General features: G+C 45.9%; 1 protein-coding gene across 4 annotated transcripts in view; it reads right to left on the reverse strand.

Annotated features, from left to right (window-relative positions):
- TUB (TUB bipartite transcription factor) overlaps positions 1 to 26,535 on the reverse strand; it is a 137,588-nt gene that overhangs the window by 63,698 nt on the left and 47,355 nt on the right. For 2 of the 4 annotated variants that reach the window (XM_072619527.1, XM_072619524.1), the window contains exon 1: positions 4,640 to 5,088. The exons of 1 other annotated variant lie outside the window; for it this stretch is intronic. In XM_072619527.1, the coding sequence (XP_072475628.1) occupies positions 4,640 to 4,677 (38 nt within the window). In that variant the 5' untranslated portion in view covers positions 4,678 to 5,088. Of the gene's footprint in view, positions 1 to 3,861; positions 4,023 to 4,639; positions 5,089 to 26,535 lie in introns of those variants that run through there. One more of the 4 variants, XM_072619526.1, reaches the window with a different exon arrangement.

The raw sequence follows: 26,535 nt of genomic DNA on the forward strand, positions 1-26,535 counted from the left end.
GAGGTCATGGAGACGCCAAGGCTAATGAGAGATGCAGAAGGGAAAAAGGCTGAAACAATTTGGGGAAAAAAACTCACAAAAAGGGGGAGAAACGTGACCAAAATTTGTATTTCCATTAAAAAAAAAAAACAAACCTATTTTCTTCTCTAAGCAGCAGAGGTCGCTTTTCCACATGCTAGAATGGGGCAGGCACAGTGTCAGCCCTCACCCCACAGGGAGAAATGAAAAAGTCTCCCTCAGCCCCAAAAGGCATCCTGAGCCTTCCCTAGCCTTGTAGATCCCTCCTCTCCTTTGTGGGCTGCTGGCACTGGCCTCAGCTATCCCATTCTTGGGGTACTGCTGTGTCCCCTTCCACTGCCAGGTGACATGCTGGTGCGGACATTGCCAAGATGGGAAGAGCTGTGTCTGTCTCGGTGGGAGAGAGCACATTTCTCAAAGGAGGACCAGTGAGAAATAAGTGAAGCCAAGAAGTGGGGGTCCCTTTGAAAAGTTAACTAACCTACACTCTTAGAACCTTCTCTTTGGCAATGGTGACAGTGCCTGTCTCTGCCCCATCCCAAATTAGAGCCATCCACTAAATCGTCAGATTCAGATCTGGAAGGATGTTGTTGATACTGAGTTGTTTTCAGTCAGGTTTTCTTAGCAAAGACACTGGGGTGGTTTGCCATTTCCTGCTCCAGCTCAATTTTACAGATGAGGAAACTGAGGTAAACAGGGTGAAGTGACTTGCCCAGGGTCACACAGCTAGTAAGTGACTGAGGCCAGATTTGAACTCAGGAAGACGAATCTTTCTGACTCCATGCCCAGTGCTCTGTGTGCTGTGCTCTCTAACTTCCCTTAGAGACCATGAAGTCCAACATTTTGCACAAGAGGAAACTGAGGCTGACAGAGATTAAATGACTTGCCCAAGTGTCTGACATGAGATTTGAACTGAGGTCTTCCTGACTGCAAATCCAGTGCCTTCCTCACTTCATTGCCCCATCTCCACCAAAAGGATTCATCAATCCCATCACCATCCCTTAAGTAAGCATTTAAATGCCTACTAGGGACTAGGAATTATACTAGGTACAAAAATTAATATGGTGCCAACCCTCAAGGAGCTGCCATTCTATTGAGGAGTTCATATAGCGTGGGCCAGTCCACCAAAAGGACTTTCCAGGCTGGGTGTCCCCTGCTTGGGTGACCCTCTTGAGCAGTAGCTGGAGAGGTCATCAAGATGTAGGATTGGGGTAGAATGAACAGACTAAGGGTAAGGGGTGGAGGGGTGGGGCAGAGAGAGAAAGAGCTGGGAGGGCCAGTAGAACTCACTCTGGGGACTTCCCTCTAACAGTCAAAGAGGGGCTCACTGGGCACCTTCTCACTGCCCTCCCTTCTCACTGCCCTCCACCCCATGAAACTATGTGTTCTTCCAGTGGCTAAGTTATTGGGCTATTAAGGTAGGAGTCTAAGAAGTGTCGCACTCCCTAATGGGAGGGAGGAGAGGAGGAGGCAGAGACACAAATCTTCAACATGAGAACACAACACATACACAGAAGAGTGTCTGGGGGTGGAAAGTTACAGATGTACATGGTCACTGGACCCGACATCAGTCCCTCCAGCTCTGTGAATGGAGTGAACGTTGGATGGATCCCAGGTGAGGAGACAAGCCTCTGTGGGGGGTTCAGAAGGAGGCCCCTAGTCTTCTACTACAACGCTGAGAGCCAGTGAGGTACAACGAACTTGGGAGAATGAAAGATCATGATTTTAGCCGTGACTGTGTCACTAGCTATGACCCTAGGCCTCATCTGTAACATGAGGACAGGGATACCTGACCATCCTCCCTCCTAGTGGTCAGAGGGTGCTCTATAACAAGGAAGGCACCCAGTCCGGTGATCTTTCCATTTTTACTACATTGATTTCTCAGTGTGTTGCTAAAACTGGGGGTCTCCTTTTGAAATTCCACCACATAAATGCAAGCAGTCATAGTAGTTAAAAGCAGTAAACAGAGACCCACAAAGGTCTCACTGTCTGGAGTCCTGTCGACAAGGTTTGGCTGGGATGCCAGTGGGAGTCCTAACCACCTAAAAGGAGGTCCAGCCTAGAGGCCAGCTCCAGAGTCTGCTCAGAGGACTGGAAGACATCTCTGCCCACCTAGGATCCCTCCTCTTTGTCAACTTGACAACCTAAACCTTCAGAAATGGTTTTATGGTAAAAGCTCTTTCTGCTTTAATTCCCCAGGAAAGTTTTGAAGCCAGGATTATCTCTGCTGAATTAAGGGAAGGAGAGTCAGCTGGTGTCCAGCTCTGGAAGGGAGGGGTGAGGTAGAGTGGGAGAAGAGTGGAGGGTGTGGACTAAACACTCACTTTCTCTCCGAGCCAAGGATCATCCAAGAAAGGAAGGAAACCCCTTGGGAACCTCTTCAATGTAGGCTGAAAATGCCTACATTGGGCTCTCAGCAGGGGATGCTGAGATACAGCACCCTGGAGGCCTTATCCTGCTACAGGACTAAGTAAACCAAGATGTCCCTCTCTCTTACAGAGGGTCACACTGCCAAGGCCACATCCGGACTACTGATTTCTCTTTTTCCATAGGCTTCATTTTGTTCTGAATTTATTCCCCTTCCCCCCCAAAAAAAGATTCCTCCCTTTGTTTCTGCTCCCCTCTTGGTTCCTTTGGCTTCACCAAAAGGGTGCAAGGAGGAGGGAATGAGAAAGTACCCTACTCAGAACTTTCTTTCCCAGGTGTCAGATTTTGCTTCCCAGGAGAGGATGCCCTGAATTCTGGGGGTCAGATGTATAAGGTATCTCAGTCAAAGTAGCTAGGTTTTGCCGGTTTGAATCTTCCTCCCAGACTCAGTTTACCAAGAACCATCACTTAAAATGTGCCTGGTTAGCCCAAAATCAAAAGACTTATCAGGAATTCCTCCGTCTCCCCAAAATGGTTTCACTCAGGACCCTCCAAGCCCACACCTAGAGCCCCAAGAAATGAGACTAAAAGCATTTTTTTTTTTGCAATCACTGACACCTCAGAAAGACCATTCCTCCCCTCGGAAAAACACTGGTCCACAGAACTGACAAAGTCCCAGCTGGCACCCAAGAAGAGTTCATTCATTCATTCATTCCTTCATCCTGACTGCTTCTATGGTTGAAGGGTGAGGGCCAGACAGGCAAGGAATGGGGATAGGAATAAGGAAGCCTCCCCCTTCCCCTCCCCACCCCAGGCCTGGGCCAGCTTCCTCAATGACTGTCTAACCCCCAGCTGTCAGGCCAGGGCTGGTATCCAAGGAGTTCTCAGAAGCAAAATGTTCCCTTGTAGGAACAGCCTCCCTCTCTATTCAGAGGGGCATTACTTGGCGGGGCTCTAGATTCACAGGCCAGAGGAATCAAAAGAGGTAGCAGATGTGGGACCATGCTAAATGAGAGGACATGTGAGTCTGTAAGCCTCTCCATTCCTACATCTGAAGGTGACTGTGTCCTATATAGTTTGAGAGGGCAGGGGTAGGGGGACAGTTTGTAGGGGGAGGTGCCTGCAGTTAGAATCAGCTCTATAAAGGCACAAACCTTCTACCTCAGGAGGAAAAAGGTTCCTGCTACATACCACCCTGGGGAGAGAGAGAGCAGTCACTTAAATTCACCCCAAGGAGGTTTGCAGACAAATCTGTGTTTAATAACCCTCTGGGTGTTTCCAGCTGGTTTCTGTTCATGAATACCTTAGAAAGCTTTGTGTCTGGAAGTGGCAAATACCATCAAAGCCTCTCCCAGGAGCAAGTTTTGTAAAGAAGGAAAGGGATGACATGCCACTAGGTATGGAGGGGCTTGGGTATCCTAATTCTGTCCCAAATCTGGCTCCCTGGTGGTAGACCGTGGATAAAGCCACAGATACCTCCACATGTCCTTGAGCCTGAGGGGAGCCTCACCAACAGAGCCTGGGATCCCCTCTTAAAAGCAGCTCCTCTGTGTCCAGCACCTTTGACGCACATGCTTCTGTAGGAGAGGCCGGGGAGACAGACTCTGTAGCCCATGGCAACAGGGAGCCAATGGGAGGCCAAGGAGAGGGGGCTGCCATGGCGACATGGCGTTCATCCGCTCTTCTCCCCAGCAGCAAGAAGGTGGGGGCTGGACCCAAACCGAGAGGACAGCTGAGGCAGGGGGTGCAAGGCTCGGGGCTCCCCGGCCTGGAAGAAAGCCTAGCTCGGGTGACAGGTCAAGACCTGGCCCCGAATTGGGGTCCGGCGGGGGCGGGGGTGGGGCGGAATAACTCCGCATCAGGAGCCCTGGGAGCGCTGTGAGTTTGTGAATGGGCACCCGCACCTCTCTGGGCACTGTCTGCCCCCGGGGGAGCCCTGGCCTCGGCCTGCCCCAGCCAAGGGGCCAGAGTGGGGCGGGGGGGCCCCGACTTTCTCACTCGTCGGGTCCGTCAGTCTCCATCCCAGAGAGGGGTCTGAGAACCTGGATCTGAGGGGCTCGGGAAGGTCCCCGATCTTGCGGGATCTTGCGGAGAAGCCCAGGGTCACAAAGCGGCAGAGCCAGCGCTGGGGCTTTGCAAAGAGCTCCTCCCCGGTGCCCGGCCCACATCCCCCGGGGTCCCGCGTGGGGGGCAGGGGCTGCGAAGGGGCCGGAGCAGGGCTGGGGCGCGGGAACGGCGGCCGCTGGCCCCCTACCTGTAGCGGATCCAGTCGGAGTGATGCTTGGAGGTCATGCCTCCCAGGGGGGCCGGGCCGCGGGCGGCTTGGGGGGCGGGGGCCCCGGACCAGCGGGGCCTCGGGGGGCTGCTTCGCGCGCCCTGCTCAGCTCCCGGGGGCTCGGCCCGGGCCGCCTCCGCATCGTCCGCCGGCGGACTGCCGGGGGACAGCTCGAGGGAGGGCGCGGGCTCAGTCCCGCTGCGGCCCGTCCGCCTGTTCCCCGGGCCCTGGCCCCGGCCGCGGCTCCGGCTCCGGCTCCCGCCCCGGCTCCGGCCGCATGGGCCGGGGAGGGGCTGCGGGACGCGCCGAGCGGGACGCTGCTGGCCCCGGCCGCTGGGGAGATGGAGGTCCGGGTCCTGGGCGTCCGGGCGGGCTGCGTGTGTGTCTGTGTGTGCGCGTGTGTGCGCGCGTGTGTGTCCGTGTCTGTGTGCGCGCCCCGCCCCGATCGCTCGGTGCGCCCGCCCCCGCCCGCTCGCGCAAGACGCGCCCCCCGCACTCCCTCCCCACCCCCACCCCGGCCGCAGCCCCTCCCCGCCTTTTCCTGCAGGGCGCTGGAGCGGGCGCGGGGGATGGGAGCGTGGGGGATGGGGGGTACGCCAGCGCCTCGAGCCCCCCTTGGCTCCAGCGCGCACTCAGCGCCCTGTCGGACACTGCACGTTTGGGTGTAAGAAACGGATGGTACCGAGACTTTCCTCCCGGGCCAAACCCTCGACCAAAGTAGCTCAGCCCCAAAAGGGTCTTGGATGGGAGCTGGATACGAGATCTGGTTCGGCCCAGGAAGCTGTTGTATAAGTGTGGGACTCCTAGTCAGGAAACCTGGGTCCAAGGCCAGGCTTCCACGGGCGTCGGCTGTGGGACCCTGAGCAAGTCACTTCCCCCTTGAACCCGAACCCTAACGTTTTGTCTTGCCATTTATGTGTGTGCCTTCCCCTGATACTGATGCCTACTCTTGGCAGAGTTCTAGAGGTGGAGACTGGGCCCTGGCAGGTCCCAGAAAACTGAAGGGCCTCTGCCTACAAGTCCAGTGACAGATAGCGGGGTGGCCACCAGCCCAGCTGAGTTTGGGGAGGTTCAGCACCAATTAGACAATCAGTCCATAGGCATTTATAAAGCACCTACTATGAAAGAAAGGCCAAAAAAAACCCAAACAACTCAACTTCCAAGGAGCCCACAGTCCAGCGGGAGAAACAAGGTGAGAACTAGGTACAAACGACATGGACAGGACAAATCCAGAGACAGCAACTGAAGGAAGGCGCTGACAGTAAGGGGAATGAGGCTTCTCAATGAAAACTTGGGTGAACGTCAGGAGGTGGAAATGAGGAGGGAGACTACTGCAGGCATGGAACACGGCCAGTAAAAATATCTGGAGAGGAAGTGTCTTGTTAAAGGAACAGCAGAGGGGCCAATAAAATCCGGAGCCTGTGGGGGGTGGGAGGGTAAGGTTAAGAAAGTAAGGTGTCATAAGACTGAAAAAGTGAGTGATGAACCTTTTTAGCCACAGCAACTCTTAGACCAGATGTTGAATTAGAGAAGGTTGCAATTTACAAGAACAGAAAGGGATACACCTAAAAGACCACAGATCCTTGAAACTGACATGAGTTTGGGGCGTGGGACCATGTTTTAATCAGACTCTAATAGGCAAGAAGGGCCACGAGGTAGAAAAAATGCTAGAAATGATTCCAGAGGACCCATGGTCCCTTTCAGATCGAAATCTATGATCCTCAGATCCCCTGGCACAGAACTCAGTAACTACTTGATAAAGGCTTGCCAAATGGATGGACAGATCAATGACAATGTGATAAAGTAGAAAAGTCATATATTTGAGGATAGAAGGGATATTCAAGGGCATCTAACTACTAAGTGGTGGAGTACCCAGATCCTCTGACTCAGTCCAGCATGTCTCCACTGCACCAGACTGCTAGGACCAGACAGCTAGGACTTGGGTTCACACCTTGGGTCTGCCACTTACTGGTAGATGCCCTCATGCAAGTCACTCTACTTTGATAGGTAAAATGAGGAAACCAGACTAGACCAAAGGTTCTTGACCTTTTTTGTGTCATGGACTCCTGTGGCAGTCTAGTAAAATCTGGAACCCCCTCTCAGAATCATTTTTAAATGCATAGTATTACAAGGAAAACCACAGGTTGGTTAAAATAAAGATGTAATCTTTCCCCCATCCAAGATCATGGACTCCCTGAAATTTGGTTAAAAACCCCCAGTCTCTAAGATTCCTTTCTCCCAGGAATCTTATGACTGTCCCCCAAGCAGATTATCCCCAGCCTGGGGAAGGGATAGGCAGGAGGGAGAGCCTTAGAGAATGTTAGAACTGGCAGGTGTAAGCGTAAGTAAGGTGGGATTTTTGTTTTCTTTTTGGAGTTCAGTTTCCCAGGCTCAGTCTAAATTGTAAATATCTGAAGGATTAATCTCCTTTGAACCCTGATAATTCACAGCTGTGCTGAGTCAAGTAGGTTTCTTGCCTTCTCACTGAGTCAATAAGGGGCAAAGTCTTTGTTATATATTCTAGGAGGTTGGCATTTTACTTTGAGGGCTCATTCACGAAGGATCTTTTGATTCCCTGCAGAGAACTCTAGGTAGCCATTTATTAAGGGCCCCCCTAACTCAAATATTGATGCTCTCTCCATCTGGTGGTGTATATAGGTGGTTGTATTATTCTGTTTAGACAGTTGGAGCCCTATTAAATTCTTTCTTGGACATCACTTCTTTCTACTTATCTGTAATTAAAGTGAGATTGTTGACCCCTTTAAAGTTGTCTTTACTTTAGAAAAACAGATTAAAGAACTTGTGCTAGCAGCCCACCCTGTGTGCTACTGTGGTTGCTACTACAGCAGAGGCCTTAAAGATCATCTAATCACAAAATTTAAAAAAAAAAAAACCGTCAACTTTGAGAATTGGAAAGGACCTCTGAGACCATCTTGCCCACTCCATGCATGAAAGCAATCTCCACTATAAAATACCAAATCACTGTTCCTCCAGCCTCTGCTTCAAGAGCAACTGAGTCATTTTACAAATGAAGAAACAAGCCTGGAGAAAGAAATTATTTGCAGGAGTTCACCCAAGCTAGTTAGCTCAAGGAAATAGGACTTGATCCTCAGTCTTTCTAACTCGTGGAAAGGGCTTCATCTTTCTGGCCAAAGGAAAGATCACATGTTCCAGTCTTATATATCCAGTTGAATCCTTGTTACCTTGGACCAGTCATTATTCCTCTCTAGGACTCAGTTTCTTCATGTAGAAGAGCATAGCCAAGGGATCTGAGGATTCTAGATTTAGACCTGGAAAAGACTATGGGTCTTCTACTTTCTGCCCCCTCTTCCTCCCTGAGGAGGGATTCTATTTCAGATGAGGTTTTTGTTGAAAGGAAGCAGTCTCCATGATGGATCTGGGCTGTACAGGATTCCCTTCTTCCTTCCTTTTCTCTCACCCCACACTACTGAGGCAGCCCCCAGGCCAGGGCAGTGGTTAGGAAGGCAGCTAGCCCAGTCGGTGAAATGGGAGTCAAGACCTGGGTTGAGATCCCACTTAAGATGCTTTGGAGCTGTACGACCAGTCAAAACATGTCTCTAAGCCTCAGTTTCTTAATTTATTAAATGGAGGGGCTGATTTAATGACTTCTAAAATCCCCTCAAGCTCTACATCTATGACCCTATAAACAAACTTTCCTCTTCCCAGCACTAGCCTTAGTTAGCAGCCTTGGCCTGGTTAGTACCCGATGAGAAAATGGAAAACAGATAAGAAAAGCTGAAGGAAGTAGATTTTCAAAACCATTTGCCGGAGAAAACCAGGAGTTCAGAGAAAAGCCCTCTTCCCCTCCCCCTCACTGCATTATGGAATCAGCATCAATCCCCCTACTACCTCTGAATGGGAACCCCCACCACATTGTAGGATATGCACCAGTGACATGAAAAATGTACCAAGGAATCTGTACTGGTCCCCACACCCTTACTGGATCACTATCACTGGCCAGGGTTGGGCTGGCTCTTATTCCTCCCCACCCACATCCAACCCCAGCAACTGCTGCTTGGCCAATTTCCCCTCTCTTTCCACTTAGCCAAACTCTAGAAATCCTTCAAGAAGCCTTCCCTGACTCTCCCTATTCATTTCCCCTCCCCTCCCCCACCAGCCCACAATTATCTTTCTTCTCAAATCATACAGTACTTAGTCTTGCCACTCCCTGGGCACTTAGGGAAAGCAGCCTGCCTGGCAAGGTTAACATTTTGTCTATGAATGTGTGGCCTATCTCCCCAATGACAAGCATGCGATCAGGACCAGGACAATATCTTCTCTGTCTTCCTCAATACCCTGGCAACTCAACAAAGAGCAGCTAAATGAATATTTGTTGATTGACTATCTGTCAGCTGCTTAGATCAGTCCCTAAGGGCATACTATACTGTTAATAGACCTAAAATGAGTCATATGAAGAAGAGGGCCGACAGCCCAGCTTCTCCAGGGGCAAACTAGGACATTTCTTCTTCTTTTTTCTCTTTTCTTCCCTTCCTCCTCTCCATTCCTTACATGAGGGTGACATTTGCATGAAGCCTCGTGTTTGCTTTTCTGACTTGTCTCAGGACAGGCTGGCCTCTAGATTGTAATTCTGCTTAATCCATTCCACTACACTGCCCCTAGCCAGCCAGCCCTAGACAATGATCTTCATCCTACACTCAGGTGCCAAGTAAAGCAAGTTATTCTGTCCTCCACATGACAACCCTCCAGGTATTCAAAGCCAGCATGTACAAGGGGGTAGTAATACCATAGAAGGAAAGACCTGATTTCTCGTGGCCAGCATGTTCTGCTATTTCCAAGCTGTGTGACCTTGGGTAAATCAGACTCTCTGAGTCTCAGTTACCCCATCTAAAAAATGGGAGGTTAGAGTTTAAATAGTGTCCTTGCCAGCTATTAATAAGAAGAAAGTCCCTATATACACCAAAATATTTATAGCAGCACTGTTTTGTGATAGCAAAGACTTGGAAACAAGTAAATGCCTATCAGCTCAGGAACTGAACACATGAATGTAATGGGATTGCATTATGCTGCAAGAAATATTGTGTGTGATGAATGGAGAAGCATGGGAAGATCTATGTGAACTGATGAAGAGTGGGCCAAGAAAACAATATATACAATGATGACAACAATCGAAATGCAAAGAACCGCACATGAAAAAATCAAAAATAAATGTAATAAAATTATAAAAATCAATCAAGACTGAAAGAGATGATGGGACACCTCCAACTCACCCCTTCATGGAGGTAAGAGGTCCACAGGTATTACATGTTACACATGTCTTTGGATTTTTTTCACTATATCATCAATTATACTATTTCCTCCCCCTCTAAAAAAATATTATTTTTATATGGAATGGCTCCATAGGAGAGAGAGGAGGGCAATTATACTTAGTATAATTATGATGAAGAAACAAGACATCAAGAAAAACTTATTTAAAACAAAAGTAATGTGCCTTTTAAGTCTAAAAGCTCACAATTCATTGTCTTCCTTAAACAATTCCATTGCCTTTGCCTGATACTTATGAGTTCACTTCCAGTCCAGTCATTCTCCTCTGAAAACTCTCGCTTATTAATGCCCTCCTTAATGTGTAATGTGTAGGACTAGACACAAAATCCCAGATGTGATGTGACCGGGTGATGTCTTCTGGTCCCAAGACAGCATGGATTACTACCTGGACTTAGAGTCAGAAACCCAACTTTGAATTCTAGTGCTGTGACCTTGGGCAAGTCACTAAATGTCTGGGCCCTGTAAAATAAAGGCTTTGGACTAAGAAGTCTCTGGTCCCTTCTAGTCCTAAATTTCTGAACCTCAAAGACTTCCTTCTGTCTGGACACCATCTGCTTTTACTGCATCCTAAGATCCCACGGGGTTTTTGTCTTCTTGGTTACATAGGACTCAATTTTCTCCTTCCTCTTCCATCCTTAAGATTAAATGAAGTGACACTATCATCTAGCTCCCAAAAATGGATGAGGCAAAACTAGCCTTTCCTGATCACTGGAAAATGTTGGGATGGAGACATCAGAGGGTTGTGAAGTTTCCTTCTTAAAAAGCATTAAGACTTGTGGTATGGTGAAAGGAAGGCTGGATTTGGGGTCAGACTCAGGTTGGACCACAGTATTTACTGAGAGACCCCTAGAAAGTCCCTTCTCTTGGGGGGGGGCATCTCAGTTTCCCTCTCTGTAAAAAAAATGGAGATTATACTTCATGAGTTTTAAGGTCCCTCAAAGTCTATAACTCTGTTCAAAGTCTATAACTCTGTGAATCCTCCTTGGTTTAGGGAGAAGACAGGACACAAAGGCATACAAGCAAGTGTAAGGTGTAAGGTAAGTGTAAATGTAAGGTAACTGTACCAAGTTTGGAAGCAGGGGATTGGACAAGTTGACCTCTGGAAGCCCTTTCCAGAATAGCCAGAAGCTACAGCCTCTAATAATAAAGGACTGAGTGGCCATTATTTCAGGAATGGCTATTACAGAGAACAGACCATTTTCCCTTCAACTTCTAGTAAATGGCGTGGTTCCCTGCCCCGCCCCCCCCCCCAAATTGCCTAATACTTTGAAGAGGCAAGCATTAGGACTGGCAGCAGCCATAGGAACCAGAGGTAATTCAATCAGCCAAAGAGATGCTCAAACTCTCTCCTGAGGGAGCAGGGATGAGAAGAGAGCAAAGGGGAATCTGAGGAGCATTGATATCCTTTGGACTCTACTATCTCTTGTGCCTATCAGAGCTGTTTTGAATGAAGTTTACATTTCCATCCTGTTCAAAGTGCCATAATAATTTCTAAAAGGAAACTATATTGGAGACTTCTGCAGTAGGATTACAAGTTGGAGGGGTCTGGTTTAAAGTCATAAACCAGAAGCAAACCTAGACCCTTTGCTTGCCAATTCTATCCTAGTGACAACTCTAACAGAGAGAAATCCATAAAGCTTGACCAAGTGGGGTTTGGGGCGAGTCCCAAATTGCAAAATTCCAGTAAAAGCGTGCACCTATCCCAGTTATTCATTACCTTTACTACAGTAATGATGGAATTCTAATAAAGCTGGCCCCAGTCCCAATATTCTAACTTCCTTATAGACCCACTGCCCCTACTTAGTCACTCACAACCTCCCCCATTCAATATCCTAATTTCTCCATATATGCCTCACTGTTCCCTAGAATAACAGATATGTCCATGAACTCCTATTTCTCCCAGAACAGCAGGCATGTCCATGTGATGGGATCCCAGTCACTGCCTCTAGCTAGCCACTGCCCCTAGACCCATTCCTCAAATTTCCCACAGAAACAGCAAATGTGTCCATGCACTCCATCTAGTTTCAGACGGGACCACAATATTCAGCCAATCAGAAAGCAGCACTACCAGGATGCCCAAGCAGGATGTGGACCCCAAAACAAGAGAAGGGACTTTCCCTAAGTACACACCTGTGTAGCTATAGTAAAGAACTGACCTAGAGTAAACTTGATGTAGAGAGATTTACAATATCATTATCATACATCCATATCCCCCCAAATGGGTGTTTTCTGTATGCACTGTGGGTAATCACATGCGCAATTCCACTGTGGCTGGGACCCCTCCCTTATTAGCTAATCCCTTAATGAACCCCTCCTACCTTTTAATATTCATAATTTCTGTTACGTAATTGCATCTTTACCCTATAAAAACCCACCTTTCTTTCCCTAAAGTTGCTGGTTCCTCTTGGTGCACAGCCCTCCCTGACTCAAATCAAAGTCAACTACAAGTCATGTCATCATCTTGATGTCATGGTCCTGTTAGAGAATGAAGGTTCCTCTTGGAACTTAGCCTGCTTCATGAGAGGCATCAATCTCAATAAATGCCTGTACTTGGATTAGAGGTGGTCTGACTCTGAATTCTTTGGGATGGTTCCACCACAACACATCATAAAACCGCAACAGTTTTGGTGTCCCTGGGTGGGCAGAATCTAAATCCCAACAGTTTTTGGTGAGCCTAGGTGGGCAGAGTCTAAACCACAACAGTAAGAACAATGGCCAATAGGAAGCTGATACATGTGAATGCAAATGTGTGTCTGGGCAGAATGAGAGGACCACAGGCTTAAAACTGGAGGAGACCTCAGAAATCAGTGAGTCCAACTCATTCGTTTCACAGGGGAGGAGACTAGGGACTTAGAGAACATTCATAATTTGTCCGATGTCACCCTGGTAATAAATAGCAGATCCTTTGACTTCACCGCCAACGTTCTTTCCGTAGTTATCGGCCTCAGTTTCCACCTATCTCCCAGGGCTGTTGTGAGAGAAAATGAGATCCTATTTATATAGCACTTTGCAAGCCATAAAGTGGTATATAAAGCTAGATATATATGTGTGTATGTATGTATGTATATGTGTACATATGTAGGTATATACGTATGTATATGTAAGTGTGTATATACATATATAAATTTTTATGTGAGTGTGTGTATATATATGTATATATGTGTACACACACCCTCCCCACAAACAAGGAATTCCAAAATCTGGCCAAAATGAGCTATTCATCACCCCCCTTCACACACTCTGTGCTTTCCCAAGTCCAATCAACAAAGATTTACAAATACAATCAGAACAAAAGACAATCCCTTCCCTGGAGGACCTTACATTCTAATGGAGGATGACTGCACACACAGGTGGGGAGAAAGTACCCTGAGCAGAGAAGGAAAGATGCCCTTCCTCAAATGGAATTTCCAGGAAGAGCTGGCCAATGGAAGAAGGGGTGGCCAAGGAGGAGGTGAAGTATGGTTGCCAAGTCTGGAGAGTGAAGTCTGACCATTCTCAGCCCTTCCAGGAGGAACTCAATTCCCTTATTCTCACTCCTCTGCCTTTGCTCCTATTTTTCCCTGTGCCTAGGATAACCTCCTCACCTTCATCCGCTGATTTTCTAAAAATCCCTTGGAAATGAGGTACAATGGGGGTTGACCTTGGAGTTGAGGGAACTTGGGTTCGACTCCTGGCTTTGTTACTGGCTACCTAAATGACCTTGGGAAAGTCACTTCCTCCCTCTGGGCCAAATGTTGAACTAGATCATCTCTGAGGTTCCCTGAACTCCAAATCTGTGATCATTAAAGCCTAATCCAGACTGCCTCCTCCAGGAAGGCTTCACTAATCATGAGATCATAGACTTGGAGCTGAAAGAGCCATTGAGACCAATAGTCCCATTTCACAGATAAGCATCCAGGAGATTAAGAGATCTATCCATGTCCCCTGAATCCACGGTTTTTTCTGCTCTACTGGATTGAACCTGGGGCCTCAAACGTACTTTGCTGAGCACCTTTCAAATGCACTTGAGGGTTAGAGTTAGGGTTGTACTACAATTATTTGTGCATATATCCTATTCCCTACCCCACCCTGCCCTGCCCCCATTAGATGAGAACTCCTGGACATTCTCATCGAAATTTTTCATCTCCCTAGCATTGATTACAATATCCTGTCTATATACAGCAAACACTTGCCAAATGTCTGCGGATGGAAAATGGAACTGAAATTAATTGAAAAATTAAGAAATGAGGGGGGAAATGGTTTCAGAAACACATGGAAAGACTTGTATGAACTGACTGCAGAGTGAAGAGAGCAGAACCTTTCTTACTATGACAAACAATTATGATAGACTTGAGAACGCTGATCAATGATCAGCCATGATCCCAGAAGAACGATGGAGAACATTGAACCCCTCGGCACTGGGAGAGGATGGACCAGAGTGCAGAACCAGAAAGACATTCTTGGGCATGACCTATGTAGGAAGGTGTTTTGCTTAACTAGGCTTACATGACACATTTCTTTCACTCTTTCTTCCTTTCTTTGCTCTCTCCCTTCCTTCCCTCCTTCCTTTTCAATGAGTGGGGGTAGGGGAGAAAGAAAAAAAAAGAAAGAAAAAAGAAAACATCCCCTGCATGTTGCTGTTTATGAGAGGGTACAAATGCCAACATAAACCTTTCTCTACATGTGTCAGTGTATACGCAAGAGCACATTGTTCTGAGTGTGTAGAAATGGGTCTGAATATGTGTGTGTAACAGTACCTGTGTTTTAGGACCTCTGTGCACAGGGGCATTGGTGTTCTCATTCTCTGGTCTGAAGTGGAGGAAAATCTGGGGACAGTTAGTGAAACGCTGATCTAGAAGCCAAGAGATGGGAGTTGTTGTTCTGGCTCTCCCATGACGGTGCCAAGTGACTGAGGACAGCTCCCTTCCCTTCTCTGAATTTTAAATTCCTCTTCTCTCCTCTTTCCTCTTGTCTTCTCTTTTCTCTTTCCTTTTTTCTTCTCTCTTCTCTATTCTTCCCTCCTCTATTCTCTTCTCTTTCCCCTTCTTTTCTTGTCTCTTCTTTCCTCTTCTCTTTCCTCTTCTTTTCTGCTCTATTTTCCCTTCTTTTCTCTCCTCTCCTCTTCTCTCTCTATACTCTACCTATTAGTGACTTTATCAGATACTATAACTTCAATTATTTCCTTGACTCAGCTTCCCTCAGAGCTCTATTTCCACCCCTAATCTCTCTTGTGAACTCTAGTCCTGCATCACTAATGACCTATGGAACATTTCAAGCTGGATGTGCTGTAGGCATCTCACACTCAATACATCACAGACAGATTTCAGTATTTTTTTCCCACACAATATAATCCTCTTTCCAACTTTCCTGTTTCCATTGAGGGGCGCCATCATTCTTTCATGGACCAAGTCTGCAACTTTGGAGTCTTCCCCTTTATCCAATGAGCTGTCCCCTTTATCCAATCCAGTCTTGTTGATTCCACTTTCACTTACAGCAGTCCTCTCTCCTCACACAGCCACACCCTAGTTCAGGCTCTAATCATTTCTCATATAGATTTTTGCAAAAGCTTCCTAATTTGTTTCAGTGCATTGAGTCTCTGCCCACTCCAATCCATACATCAAAGTGATCTTCTTACAGCACAATTCAAGCCACATCAGTCCTGCTCAATAAACTTCAGTGGCTCTCTCTATAACTCCAGTGTCATACTGGAAGCTTTTCCCAACCTAGCTCTTATGTACTTTTCCAGATTTATTGTGCTTTATAAGCACTACGATTGAATGCAACTGGCTTTCTTACTGTTCCTCACACACAGTGTTCCCTCTCTGGAGTCCTCGTCTTCTCATGGGCTGTGGGCTCCAACCCCATCATGCCTGAAATGCTCCATTCTCACCTTGGAATTCTTAGCTTTTTAATCCCTAATTTTCTCAAAGCCAACTCATATACCACCCCTTACATTTCACCTCCCCAACATCTAGCACAGTACTAGGCACACAGTTAGTACTTAATAAATGCTCATTAGTTAATTGGCATGAAAAAAGGAGGAGCCTAGATGAAGTGGGTTGTTGCAGCCTTTTCTGACTGACACTCAATAAGATGGATTTACATAGATGAGTCTCTGGTTTTAAGTGGCTCCTTCCAATCTCCTTCTCTTCTCCTCAGCTACATCTGCCATTCCCAATGAACTTCCCCTTGGCCTGGCTTGATGCTTGCTTTTATTTCTTCTCTCTCTCCCTCTTCAGTCTCAGCTTGGACCATCCATCTCCCTTTCCCTCCCATGGAAATCTTCCCTCCCAGTAGCCAGTGGCCAGTAGCTCCTGTCTCCACTTATCCCATAGCAGTATACAGAGGGCTTCTAGCAGAGATGTGAGGACCACTTAGAGGATCATGGGATTTGTGCTGAAAATAGCACTGGAGTCCATCTAGTCCAATGCCCACCAGAACAGTTGGAAGGACACACTCAAAAGAGCAGTAGTAGTAGGTGTTGGCCTGTGTAACAGAGTAAAATGTATGATAGCAAAATGATGGCCTGTATAAGAGAGCAGAGGGCAGCTAGGTGACACTGTGGATAGAATGTCAGGTCTGGAGTCAGGAAGACATCTTCCTCAGTTCAAATCTGTCCTCAGACACTTACTAGTTATGTGATCCTGGGCAAGTCATTTAATCGTGTTTGCCTTAGTTTTCTCATCTGTAAAATTAACTGGAGAAGGAAAAGGCAAACCACTCCAGTATCTTCACCAAGAAAACTCCAAATGGGTCATGAAGAGGCTGATATGACTGAAATAACACAACAAATAATATAATTTCCTTCACCCACAGGGCACGCACATTCTAACAGAGACAGTTAACACATATAGGAAGGGGCGGTTGCGAGTCAGATGGAAAGGCCTGGTGGTGCTTAGGATTCAGTGGCAAAACAGATAATAATGATGGTGATGATGATGATGGTGACGATGATGATGATGGTGATGATGATGATGATGATGATGATAACAGCTAACATTTCTATAAGGCTTATTATGCACTGTGCGTGCTAAGCACTTTACAATCCTTATCTCATTTGATCCCCACAAAAAGCCTGGGAGGTAAATGCTATTATTATCCTCATTTTACAGATGAGGAAACTGAGGCAAACAGAAGAAGTTGTGACTTGCCCAGAGTCACACAGGCATGAAGTGTCTGAGGGTGGGTTTTAACCTAGCTCTTCCAGATCCCAGGTCTGACATGCATGTGATTCAGCATGTGATAGTGCTTCTTCTTAATGTCATTTCCATTGAGAAAGCCAAATCCAGAATATTTTGATGTTGAACCACTTGACAGCACCATGTACTTTGTGGGGAAAGCTTTCTTCCATAGCCATAGCTGCTAAGAAGGCAGGAGATTGTAGCACCTGCAGAGGGAGTTGTCTGGTGTCATCCCCACAAGGGGCTGCTCCCCTAGACTCTAGGGGCTGGGCTAGAAGAAGGGTCAATGATATTCCCATGAGCTTACCTGCTCATTGGTTGCAGTTGGCCAGTGCCGGTGGTAGTGATTGTGGTAGAGATGAGGGACTCATTACTGCATCACACCATAGGGGTCCTCCCCATATTGGCCATCTTTCCAACACAGGAAGCTCAGCCTGAAGAGCAAGACAATGTGGAGGGGTGGGAGGTTGAGGAGGAGGATGGTGCTATCCAATGAAAAGCACAGATATCTGGCTACTTAAAGTGAAACTTCTGAGGACCAAGGGCAGCATGGTGGGAGGCTGCTGGAGATGAAGTCAAGTCTTGGGACTCAAAGTCATCCACTTCTTGCTGTTGGTGTGATCTTGGAGATATTACAACCTCTTGGGGAGCCCCAAGTTCTTCTATAAAATTAGGGAGTTAGACTAGATGATCTCTAAGGTCCTATCTGGCTCTAAAATCCTGTGAACATAAGATTAAAAATTTAGGGCCAGACAATACCCTAGAGGCTACTCAGTCTAACCCTTGTTCATTTTTCAGTTGAGGAAATCAAGGCATGAAGGAGTTCAGTCATTTGTCCAAGGTCCTACAACTAATAAGTGTCTAAGATAGGATTCAAATTCAGGTCTTCCAAAGCCCACATCCTGTGTCTTCTCTGCCATTTGATGCTGCCTCTCTGGTCTTTGACTCATTGGCACATTTTGCCACTTCCTTCTCTGAGGTTGCCAAGAGGACAGATGAGTCTTTGAGGCTGGTTAAGGGAAGCTGTTGGAAGGTTTCCCAATTCTCTTTTAATCTTAGTTCAAGATCCAGTCCCAAGGTAATGTCTGACTCTCCGAAAAGGGAGTCTTAGGGCCTAGACTCCAATTCTGACATTCTCCCTGCCTCTGCTCCCATCCAGAGATGTCTGAAACAAAGGCATTTGAGCTCCAAGGGACCCCTGATGATGAAGGTCCCTCCCACCCTTGTCAGTTGGTCATTTACCAAACGGAACACAGATACAGCCAATCCCAAGCCAGTGGCCTAAGGATTCAGAATGCTTCCTCCTTCCCATTCTCCCCATGGACCAAGCTCCAAGAAAGATGTTTGCGCAAAATGGATTTGGTCTTCTTTTTTTTTTTTCCCAAATAACTTAAGACATTTTATGAGATGTCCAAATAACTGTACATGGCCTCTGCCTGGGTCTGCCCATGCCCAGTGAATCTCTGGGGAACAGATTACATGTGCTAAAGAAATGGGGTTCCTGACAGTGCAACTCTTCAGGAAACCCTTAATTTCTTTTTTCTGAATAGAAACTAAATCATGCAGTGGATAGAACTTTGAACTTGGCATTAGGAGGAAGACCCTTATTTGCCTTATACACTTGCTGTGTGACCCTGGAAAGCTCTTTAACCTCCCTGTGCCTCAGTTTCCTTTGCTTTAAAATAAAGGAATTGGGCCTAATGACCTTTAAAGTCTCTTTTAGCACTAAATTAATGATCCTATGATTCCCTCTTGTCTCAGGGTTTTAAAAGTATAGAATTTTTTAATAATAGCAGTTTGAGGGGTGCAGTGGATAGGGAACTAACCCTGCAGTTTGGAGGATATGAGTTCAAATCTAGCCTCTGACATTTACTAGCTGCATGACCTTGGGTAAGTCACTCAACCCCAACTGCCTACCAAAAAAAGAAAAAAAACAGCCATCTACATAGTTTTAGGTCCTGCCCTCATAAGAGTGGTGAGCAATTATTTTTAAAGGATCCAGGGATCTTCATTACTAGATAGAAGATTCAGTTAGAATCTGTTACCTAATTCTTTGTATACAAATGGTGCCATCCAAAAATTTGTTCTGCTAAGTAGGCCAAACATTCCCCTTTTACGCTATTTATTGATTAATAGTAACAGTTTACATAATTATCCTCCATTTCCATCACTAGGAACCTCAGCCTCTGGCAGGTCTCACCTGCCTAGAAAGGCTGAGCAGGTAAGTCTGATGTTCAAGAAGCAGCCTCGCTAAGTTCACAGAGGCTGATCAGTGACAAAGCTTCAGGGTGATCTATGTTAGACTCCCAGTGACTCACAGGAGTCCCTACTGTGGTGCACAGGGCTTATGGAGGCAATGAGTACCCATGTCCATGCAGTATAGATCACTGGAATATTAAAGGGGGCTTCTATTTGTACAGCTCTAAGAAGGCTAAAAGGGGTTTTCACAATGTAGAGTAGAGAAAGGAAAACAAGAACAGAGGACACACTACCTACAAGCATGTTTTATTAGCAGACTTGTAACTCCTGGGCAGAAAATGCTACGTTCTAAAGCAGATCAGCAAGTGTTCTAGAACCTGGGAGCTTAGAGAGTTGATGGGGGAACTCAGATGTTAAATGACTTCCTTGGGGTCACATAGCCAGGATGTACCAAAAGCTGAATTTGAACCCACGTCTTAATAGGGAACTCAAATGTTAAGTGACTTCCCCAGGGTCACACAGCCAGGATTTACCAAAAGCTAAATTTGAACCCAGGTCTTAACAGGGAACTCAGATGTTAAGTGACTTCCCCAGGGTCACACAGCCAGGATTTACCAAAAGCTAAATTTGAACCCAGGTCTTAACAGGGAACTCAGATGTTAAGTGACTTCCCCAGGGTCACACAGCCAGGATGTACCAAAAGCTGAATTTGAACCCACGTCTTAACAGGGAACTCAGATGTTAAGTGACTTCCCCAGGGTCACACAGCCAGGATTTACCAAAAGCTAGATTTGAAACCCAGTCTCAACCATGGAGACCAGCTCACCATTCACTATGTCACAGGAAATGAATTGCAATGAATGACCAAAGAATGCTAAAAGAGACTTCCAGAGCATGAAATATAAGTTGTCATGACATTCCATGGGCCAAATTAAAATCATTTAAGCATAAAAAGTTGCAAAACAAATGTGTGGATTATACTGATATTCAATATTGTTCATAATAAATGTTTAAAAGGAAACAAAGAGCTTCTTACGCTGTTTTTATCATTTGATCCTAACAGCAATTAGGTATTTTCATGATCAAGTCAAAGGGGAAGGAAAGGGATAAACATTTATGAAGTGCCTACTAATATGTGAGGCATTTAGCCCTGTTAGGTAGGTGGTATTATTATCCTCATTGTTTAAATATATTTCATTTTCCCTCAATTACATATTTTTAAAAAATTTAACTTTCTTTTAATGTTTTGCATTCCAAATTCTATCCCTCCCTTCCCACCCACCCCTCTCAGATGGTAAGCAGTCAGATATAGGTTATACACATGCAATTATGTAAAAATTTCCATATTAGTCATTTGGTCCAAGAAGACTCAATATTATCCTCATTTTACAGTTGAGGAAACTGAAGCAGACAACGATTAAGGGACTTGCCCAGGGTCACACAGCTAGCAATGTTTCTGAGGCCAGGATTGAATGCGAGTCTTCCTGACTCTAGGGCCCACAATATATGTAAAGTTTGCAAAGGCCAACCTTGAATCAATATAAAAATGCTCATTATTACAGAGGAGGAAACCAAGGCCCAGGAAGAGAGGGTCACGCTACTAAGATAGCGTCAAAACCAGAAGTAGGACCTCGGTCTCCGGACATCAAATCCAGGACTTATTAACAAACCCTCTTTCCTAGATGGAACAAACACAAGCTTTGGCCCAGGCTAAGTCCAACTGCCCAAAGAGAGCGGATGAGTGAAGGAGACTGGACCAGATTCCCCCTGAGGCTGCAAACTGTGAAGTACAAGTTACAGAATGGGTAATAAAGGGTGTAAAGAATTCAGCCTCAATTCAGTTAGCTGCTGGGGCTAGGACCAGCTGGGCCCAGGATGGGCTTGTCTGGTGAGAATTACTAGCTTCACAGAAAAATGCCAGAGGAATGGACAAGGACCAGCAGAGAAGGGAGCATTCCCATTCAAAAAGAAGGATTTATCAGGCAACACCTTCCACTCCATCACACGAAGCCTTCTTCCCTTCCATCCTCCAGCAAAGCTCTTTCAATTTATCCCTTTTCCCCAAAAAAACTGTGAGTTTGCATTTTTGAGACCTTCTCCTGGGTTTAATAAACCAAGGTAATTTTAAATGTGAAAGAAACTTGAAACAATACATCCCTGCAGCATCAGACTGATCTCCCGAGGAAAAGCAATTGGTCCCTGGGATAGAGTTTCAACTTATTTGCAGTTCATCATTCCAATAATCTATCTTGTCTCCCTGGAATCCTCCCCTTTGGTCAATCACCAAAAGGGTTGCTCAATCAACCCAGAGGTTAATGACACTAAATTACCCTGGAGCAAAGACCTGGAAAGTCAGAAATTATTACCGTACAGAAATTAATACAGAATATTGTACACCGAGTCTAGTATACTCAATACAGGTGTATTGACCAAGCCTGGCCCTTACTATACCCATCTCTGAAATCAGGATATAAATCATTTCTTGAAAGGCTAGCATCATGAGAGAGTGTTAAAAGCCCAAGAGCAGGCTTAGGAGATCTGAGTTAGAGTTCTGTTACCACCATTGGTCACACCATTGTATGACCTTAGGAAAGCACCTTCTCTGCTCTATATCTAAGTATTCGCATTTGTAAAATGAGAAAAGGGAACAGAAGGTTCTCTTCCAGTGTTGATGTTCCATGATTTTCTTCATCACCCAGGAAAGCAGCATCACAGTCCCTATGGATTTTCTCATGCCAATGACCATGAAGTTTCCATCTCTATATGAAAACCAGTTCCCCCCAAGTGACTGCAGAAATGTCAAGAGTAGCTGGTTATAAGTAAGAGTGATTACAGTCATTTACATGAACCATTTACCATATGCTAATTACCTTGCAGGCCAATAATGAATCTGAGAATCAAAGGACTCTGGTGCTGGAAGAGTCTGTGAAGGTTATCTACCAGTATATGGATGAATATTGATGTATGTCATTAAGTATATACCAGGCACGCTGAGCTGTATATATACATGATCACGCCATTAAACTCTCCCCATGGATGCGCTATCTTCACAGCTTGATGTTGGGTAGCATGGGCATTCTGCTCACAGTTTTAAAAAATTAGAGAGGTGGATGCCCATGACCTTGGCCTTGTTAGCCCCAAGTTCCAACCCTCTGAGCCTACTAAAACCTACTAAAATGTTACCATGTGGCTTTCCTAGGACATTTCAAAGCTGGATTGACTGTGATCTGGCCACAGGGATTCAATAACTCTCCTTGGCTCCCATTCACACACCTCTCTCATGCCAGAGGCTGAGCTGAGGACTACTGCTGACTCTGCCCAACCCTGACAATGGGATACAACTGGAACTAGAATGGGGTGGCTAGGACTTGGTAACTAGTACTCTAATTCAGAAGCACTTGAATAGTAATCACTGATAGCATTTGAATCCCCTCATCAGGTTTAAAAGTAAAAGGAGATGAACTTAGCATCTATTTATCAAGAATAAAGAAGTATAAGGAAGTTACCCAATGGTACTACCTTCCTGCCATCAGAAACCACACTCCTAGAAGCTTTTCCTTGACCAAGTTTCACCCTGCTCCCTGCCCTGGTCTCTTACCGCACTAGGGTATCCACCCATGAGAGTTGGCATCTGTCCTTTCCCCTGGGGGTGGTGACCCTGGTCTAAGATCTCTCCTCAAAGACCATCACCCATTCCTCAATTTGTCATTTAAAGTTGCCCCTGGCATATTTTGACCATTACTGTTAATTACATTACACTTGGACAAATCCTGGCTCTGAGAGACAGAGGGGCAGTAGTACAAGTCATTAGCTTAGGACTCAATTACTCTTTGCCCCCTGGCTCCTAAGAGCTGAAGCCCTTGCCTTGTATTCCAAATGCCACATGAGAGTATTCCCACCAGCCTCCAAGAAGTGGCCCAAATGCATACCCAGATTTCCCTGGTCCTGGATTCTAGGGATCCTGGGAATCATCTCCTCTTCCTGACTCAGATCTCTAAGTCTAAGATCTTCCTTCTGTATTCCTGTCACTGTATGCAGGTATGTAGCCCCTTCCCCTTCACTTGATCTTGAAGGTTTCTGGCTCTGTTCACTCTTGGCTGCTACCTGAGCATCCCAAGTTTAACAAGAATCAAGTAAGCTCTCAAACCAGCTCACTACAGGCCCTCAAGGTCATTCACACTCCCAAAGATAACAGATAATCTCAACAGCTGTACTGCAGAGCTGATGACCCTCAGCAGCTGCCAGGCCCTGTGTGGCATTCCAAGAGTATTCTCGTCACATCTTCGTCAGAAGCCACAGCTGGGGAGGACTGGAGGAGCGACTTGCCAGCATTTCCTGGACCCAAACCACCTTTTTCTTACCATGAGAGGGCCCCAGCTGTTATTTCTCTTATAGGATATGGGTGTTTGCAAATGTGGTCAGAATGTAAGAGGGGATGGTGGAACCTAGTCCCCTCACTTGGAGCCACTATGCGTCATTCAAGGAGAATGAGAGGACAAGTGGGTGAGACCAGTAGCCAGAGCCAGGAAGGTCATGACCATCCACTGATCTCTGCTTTGCAAGTTAGCTGAGAATGAAGGGGTCCCTCAGAATTAAAATTGTGAAGAGTCAATGGGGCTAGGGAAGGGAGTAGGCTTTGGGTGCCTGGTAGACAAGTCAAACTGGGCATTCTCCCTGGGAAGCTAGCTGCAGAGATAGGGTTGAAACAGGAGGGGAAAGTCATTCTGGGTTCAGATTGGGCAGGTAGCAATCAACATGGCAGACCAGGATCATAGCAAGGCCTATACAGGTCCATGGTGAGGTCAAGCCTGAACCCAGTAGAAGTCACTCATCATGGAGGAAAAAGGAAGTCAGAGGGCTTAGGTTTGAGTCCCAAGTCTGCCACTACCAAACCAACGGTAAGATCTTGGGTAAATAATTTCCTGATTTTCTGAGCCACAGTTTCCACCTGTGTAAATGAGAGAATTGGAGTAGATAATCTACAAATATTCTTTGTATTTTAAGTGTAAGTGGCCTAAAAGAGTATTCTGCTTTGGACAGAATTTCCATATGAAACAGGAAAGATGGAGCTAGCTAAACCAGATCTAGATCCTACTGCTCTCCACACAGAGCTGAGAGCTTTCCCAGCTCTGAAAATACCTCTATTCAAAGCTGTGTAACTGGATTAATTTTGTCTTTCTCCTTTTAATAAATTTTGAGCAAGGGTAAGCAAAGAGAGACTAGGTCCATTAGGGGAAGTTACACACTAGGAGGAACCTTAGGAGTCCCCTAGTTCAACCCTGTCATTTTACACAGGCAGAAACTGAAGCCCAGAGAACTGAGATTACTTGCCCAAGGTAGCAAAGGTCATAAGCAGCAGAACTGGAATTAGAACCCTGGTTTTCTGAACCTCAATGCACCATGCAGAAAATGCGCTCCCTCCATGTCTGGGGCAATGTGTTCTGCTCATCTTTTTTCCTATTTATCGGGTCTATAGCTTGCTTTATATGGAGCTGTTTGCATGTTGTCTCCCCCATCAGATTATAAGCTCCTAGAGGGCAGGGACTATCTTTGGCCTCTTTTTGTATCCTGGCACTTAGCACGGTGCCTGGAACAGAGTAGGTGCTTCCTTGATGTTTATTGATAAAGGCCAGCTGGGGAGACTGGAGGATCGGGACTGAAAGGGAGATTAAACAGAAGGTAGCCAAACAATAAAAGCGGAGATGAAGAAACCATGAAATACGCAGGGAATGGAAGTGGGGTGAAGGAAGGGGACAAACATTTATTATACATCTACTGTATGCCAGGCATTGTGCTAAGCACTTTGTAGATATCCTACCACTTCATCTGATGTGTGGTGGATCCAATACTGAACTTGAGACTTAGGAAGATAGACTTCAAATGCTGCCTTTAGTATTTCCTAGCTACATGGCCCTTCATTCATTCAATAAACATTTATTAAGTACTTACTATGGGCCAGGCACTGAGGATAAAAAAGGGGCAAAAGACAGTCCCTGCCACAGGGAACCGATAATCTAACGGGGGAGGTAAGATGCAAACAAATACATACAAAGCAAGGGATTGTTGTTGGGTTTGTGTTTCATTCTCGAAGAGGACCATGACATCCAGGGATGACATGACTTGCACTTGACTTTGGTTTGAGTCAGTGATAGGATAAATAGGAAACAGCACTGGAATTAAGAGGAGTTAGGGAAGGTGGCATTTTAGTGAGTCTCTGCTTCCTCATCTGTAAAACGAAAGCTTAGCAACCTCTAAGGTCCTTTCCAGCTCTCAGTCTATGATCTTGGGGGAGGACAATTGGAAGGAAAGGCAGATAGGAAGGGAGGGAGGCAGCAGCTGGTACCAACAGCCCCATTGAGAATACCAGCCTCTGAACTCACTCTGCAACTCCCTGTAGGCAGCAAATCACAGCAGGAAGATGCCACACCTCTGGGCTGCTGCTGCTAACCTGGCCCTTAGGTGATGGCTACAGATTTAAATGTGTTGACAGGACAGAGATCAGCATCTACAGAAAAAGAGGATATGTTGTAGCATAATGATGTGACTCTGAGGAGGCTGGTTATTTGAGTAGCTCTTCCAACACGGCTGTGTTTGTGTTCCCGTGTCTTTCTCTGGCAAAGTCTTGTACTTTGGACTGTGCTGAAAGTTGCCTGAGGTCTTAGGGATGAAGACTGGCAAAAATAAAATAAAATAAAATAAGAAAAATGGTGGTTTCTATGTCCTTTACAACACTTTGTACAGCCCTTCACTAACTTCCTGGATGTTATCATAATCAAGAGACAAAGTCAAATGAGCTAAGGAAACAAGAGAGATCTAATACCAAGAGCCCTACCAAGATCTAGCCTCTCTCACATTCAAGGGCTTTCTATAGGCACTTAATTATAGAAAGTAGATCTCTCTTGCTGCTTTCATTTAGGGCCAGGTGTATTAACCTGTGATTAATATTAAAAAAATTGATGATCATTTCAATACAATTATTTCCTTTGTGATCCTATGCATTTTATGTATTTAAAATCATCATTTGATGAAGGGATCCCATTAGCTTCCACTAGACCACCCAAGAGCTCCATGACAGAAAAAAAGTTAAGAACCCTTCTGATTTAGAGTCGCTCATTCCTCAGAGAAAACACAGATATACTGTAAAACAGTCAGTCTTATGCTAGGTAGAGAAATTAGTGTGTGTAACGTGTGTGGTGTATATCACAATCTCAT

This window comes from Notamacropus eugenii, chromosome 6, assembly GCF_028372415.1.
Source record: "Notamacropus eugenii isolate mMacEug1 chromosome 6, mMacEug1.pri_v2, whole genome shotgun sequence".
Classification (NCBI taxonomy): domain Eukaryota; kingdom Metazoa; phylum Chordata; class Mammalia; order Diprotodontia; family Macropodidae; genus Notamacropus; species Notamacropus eugenii.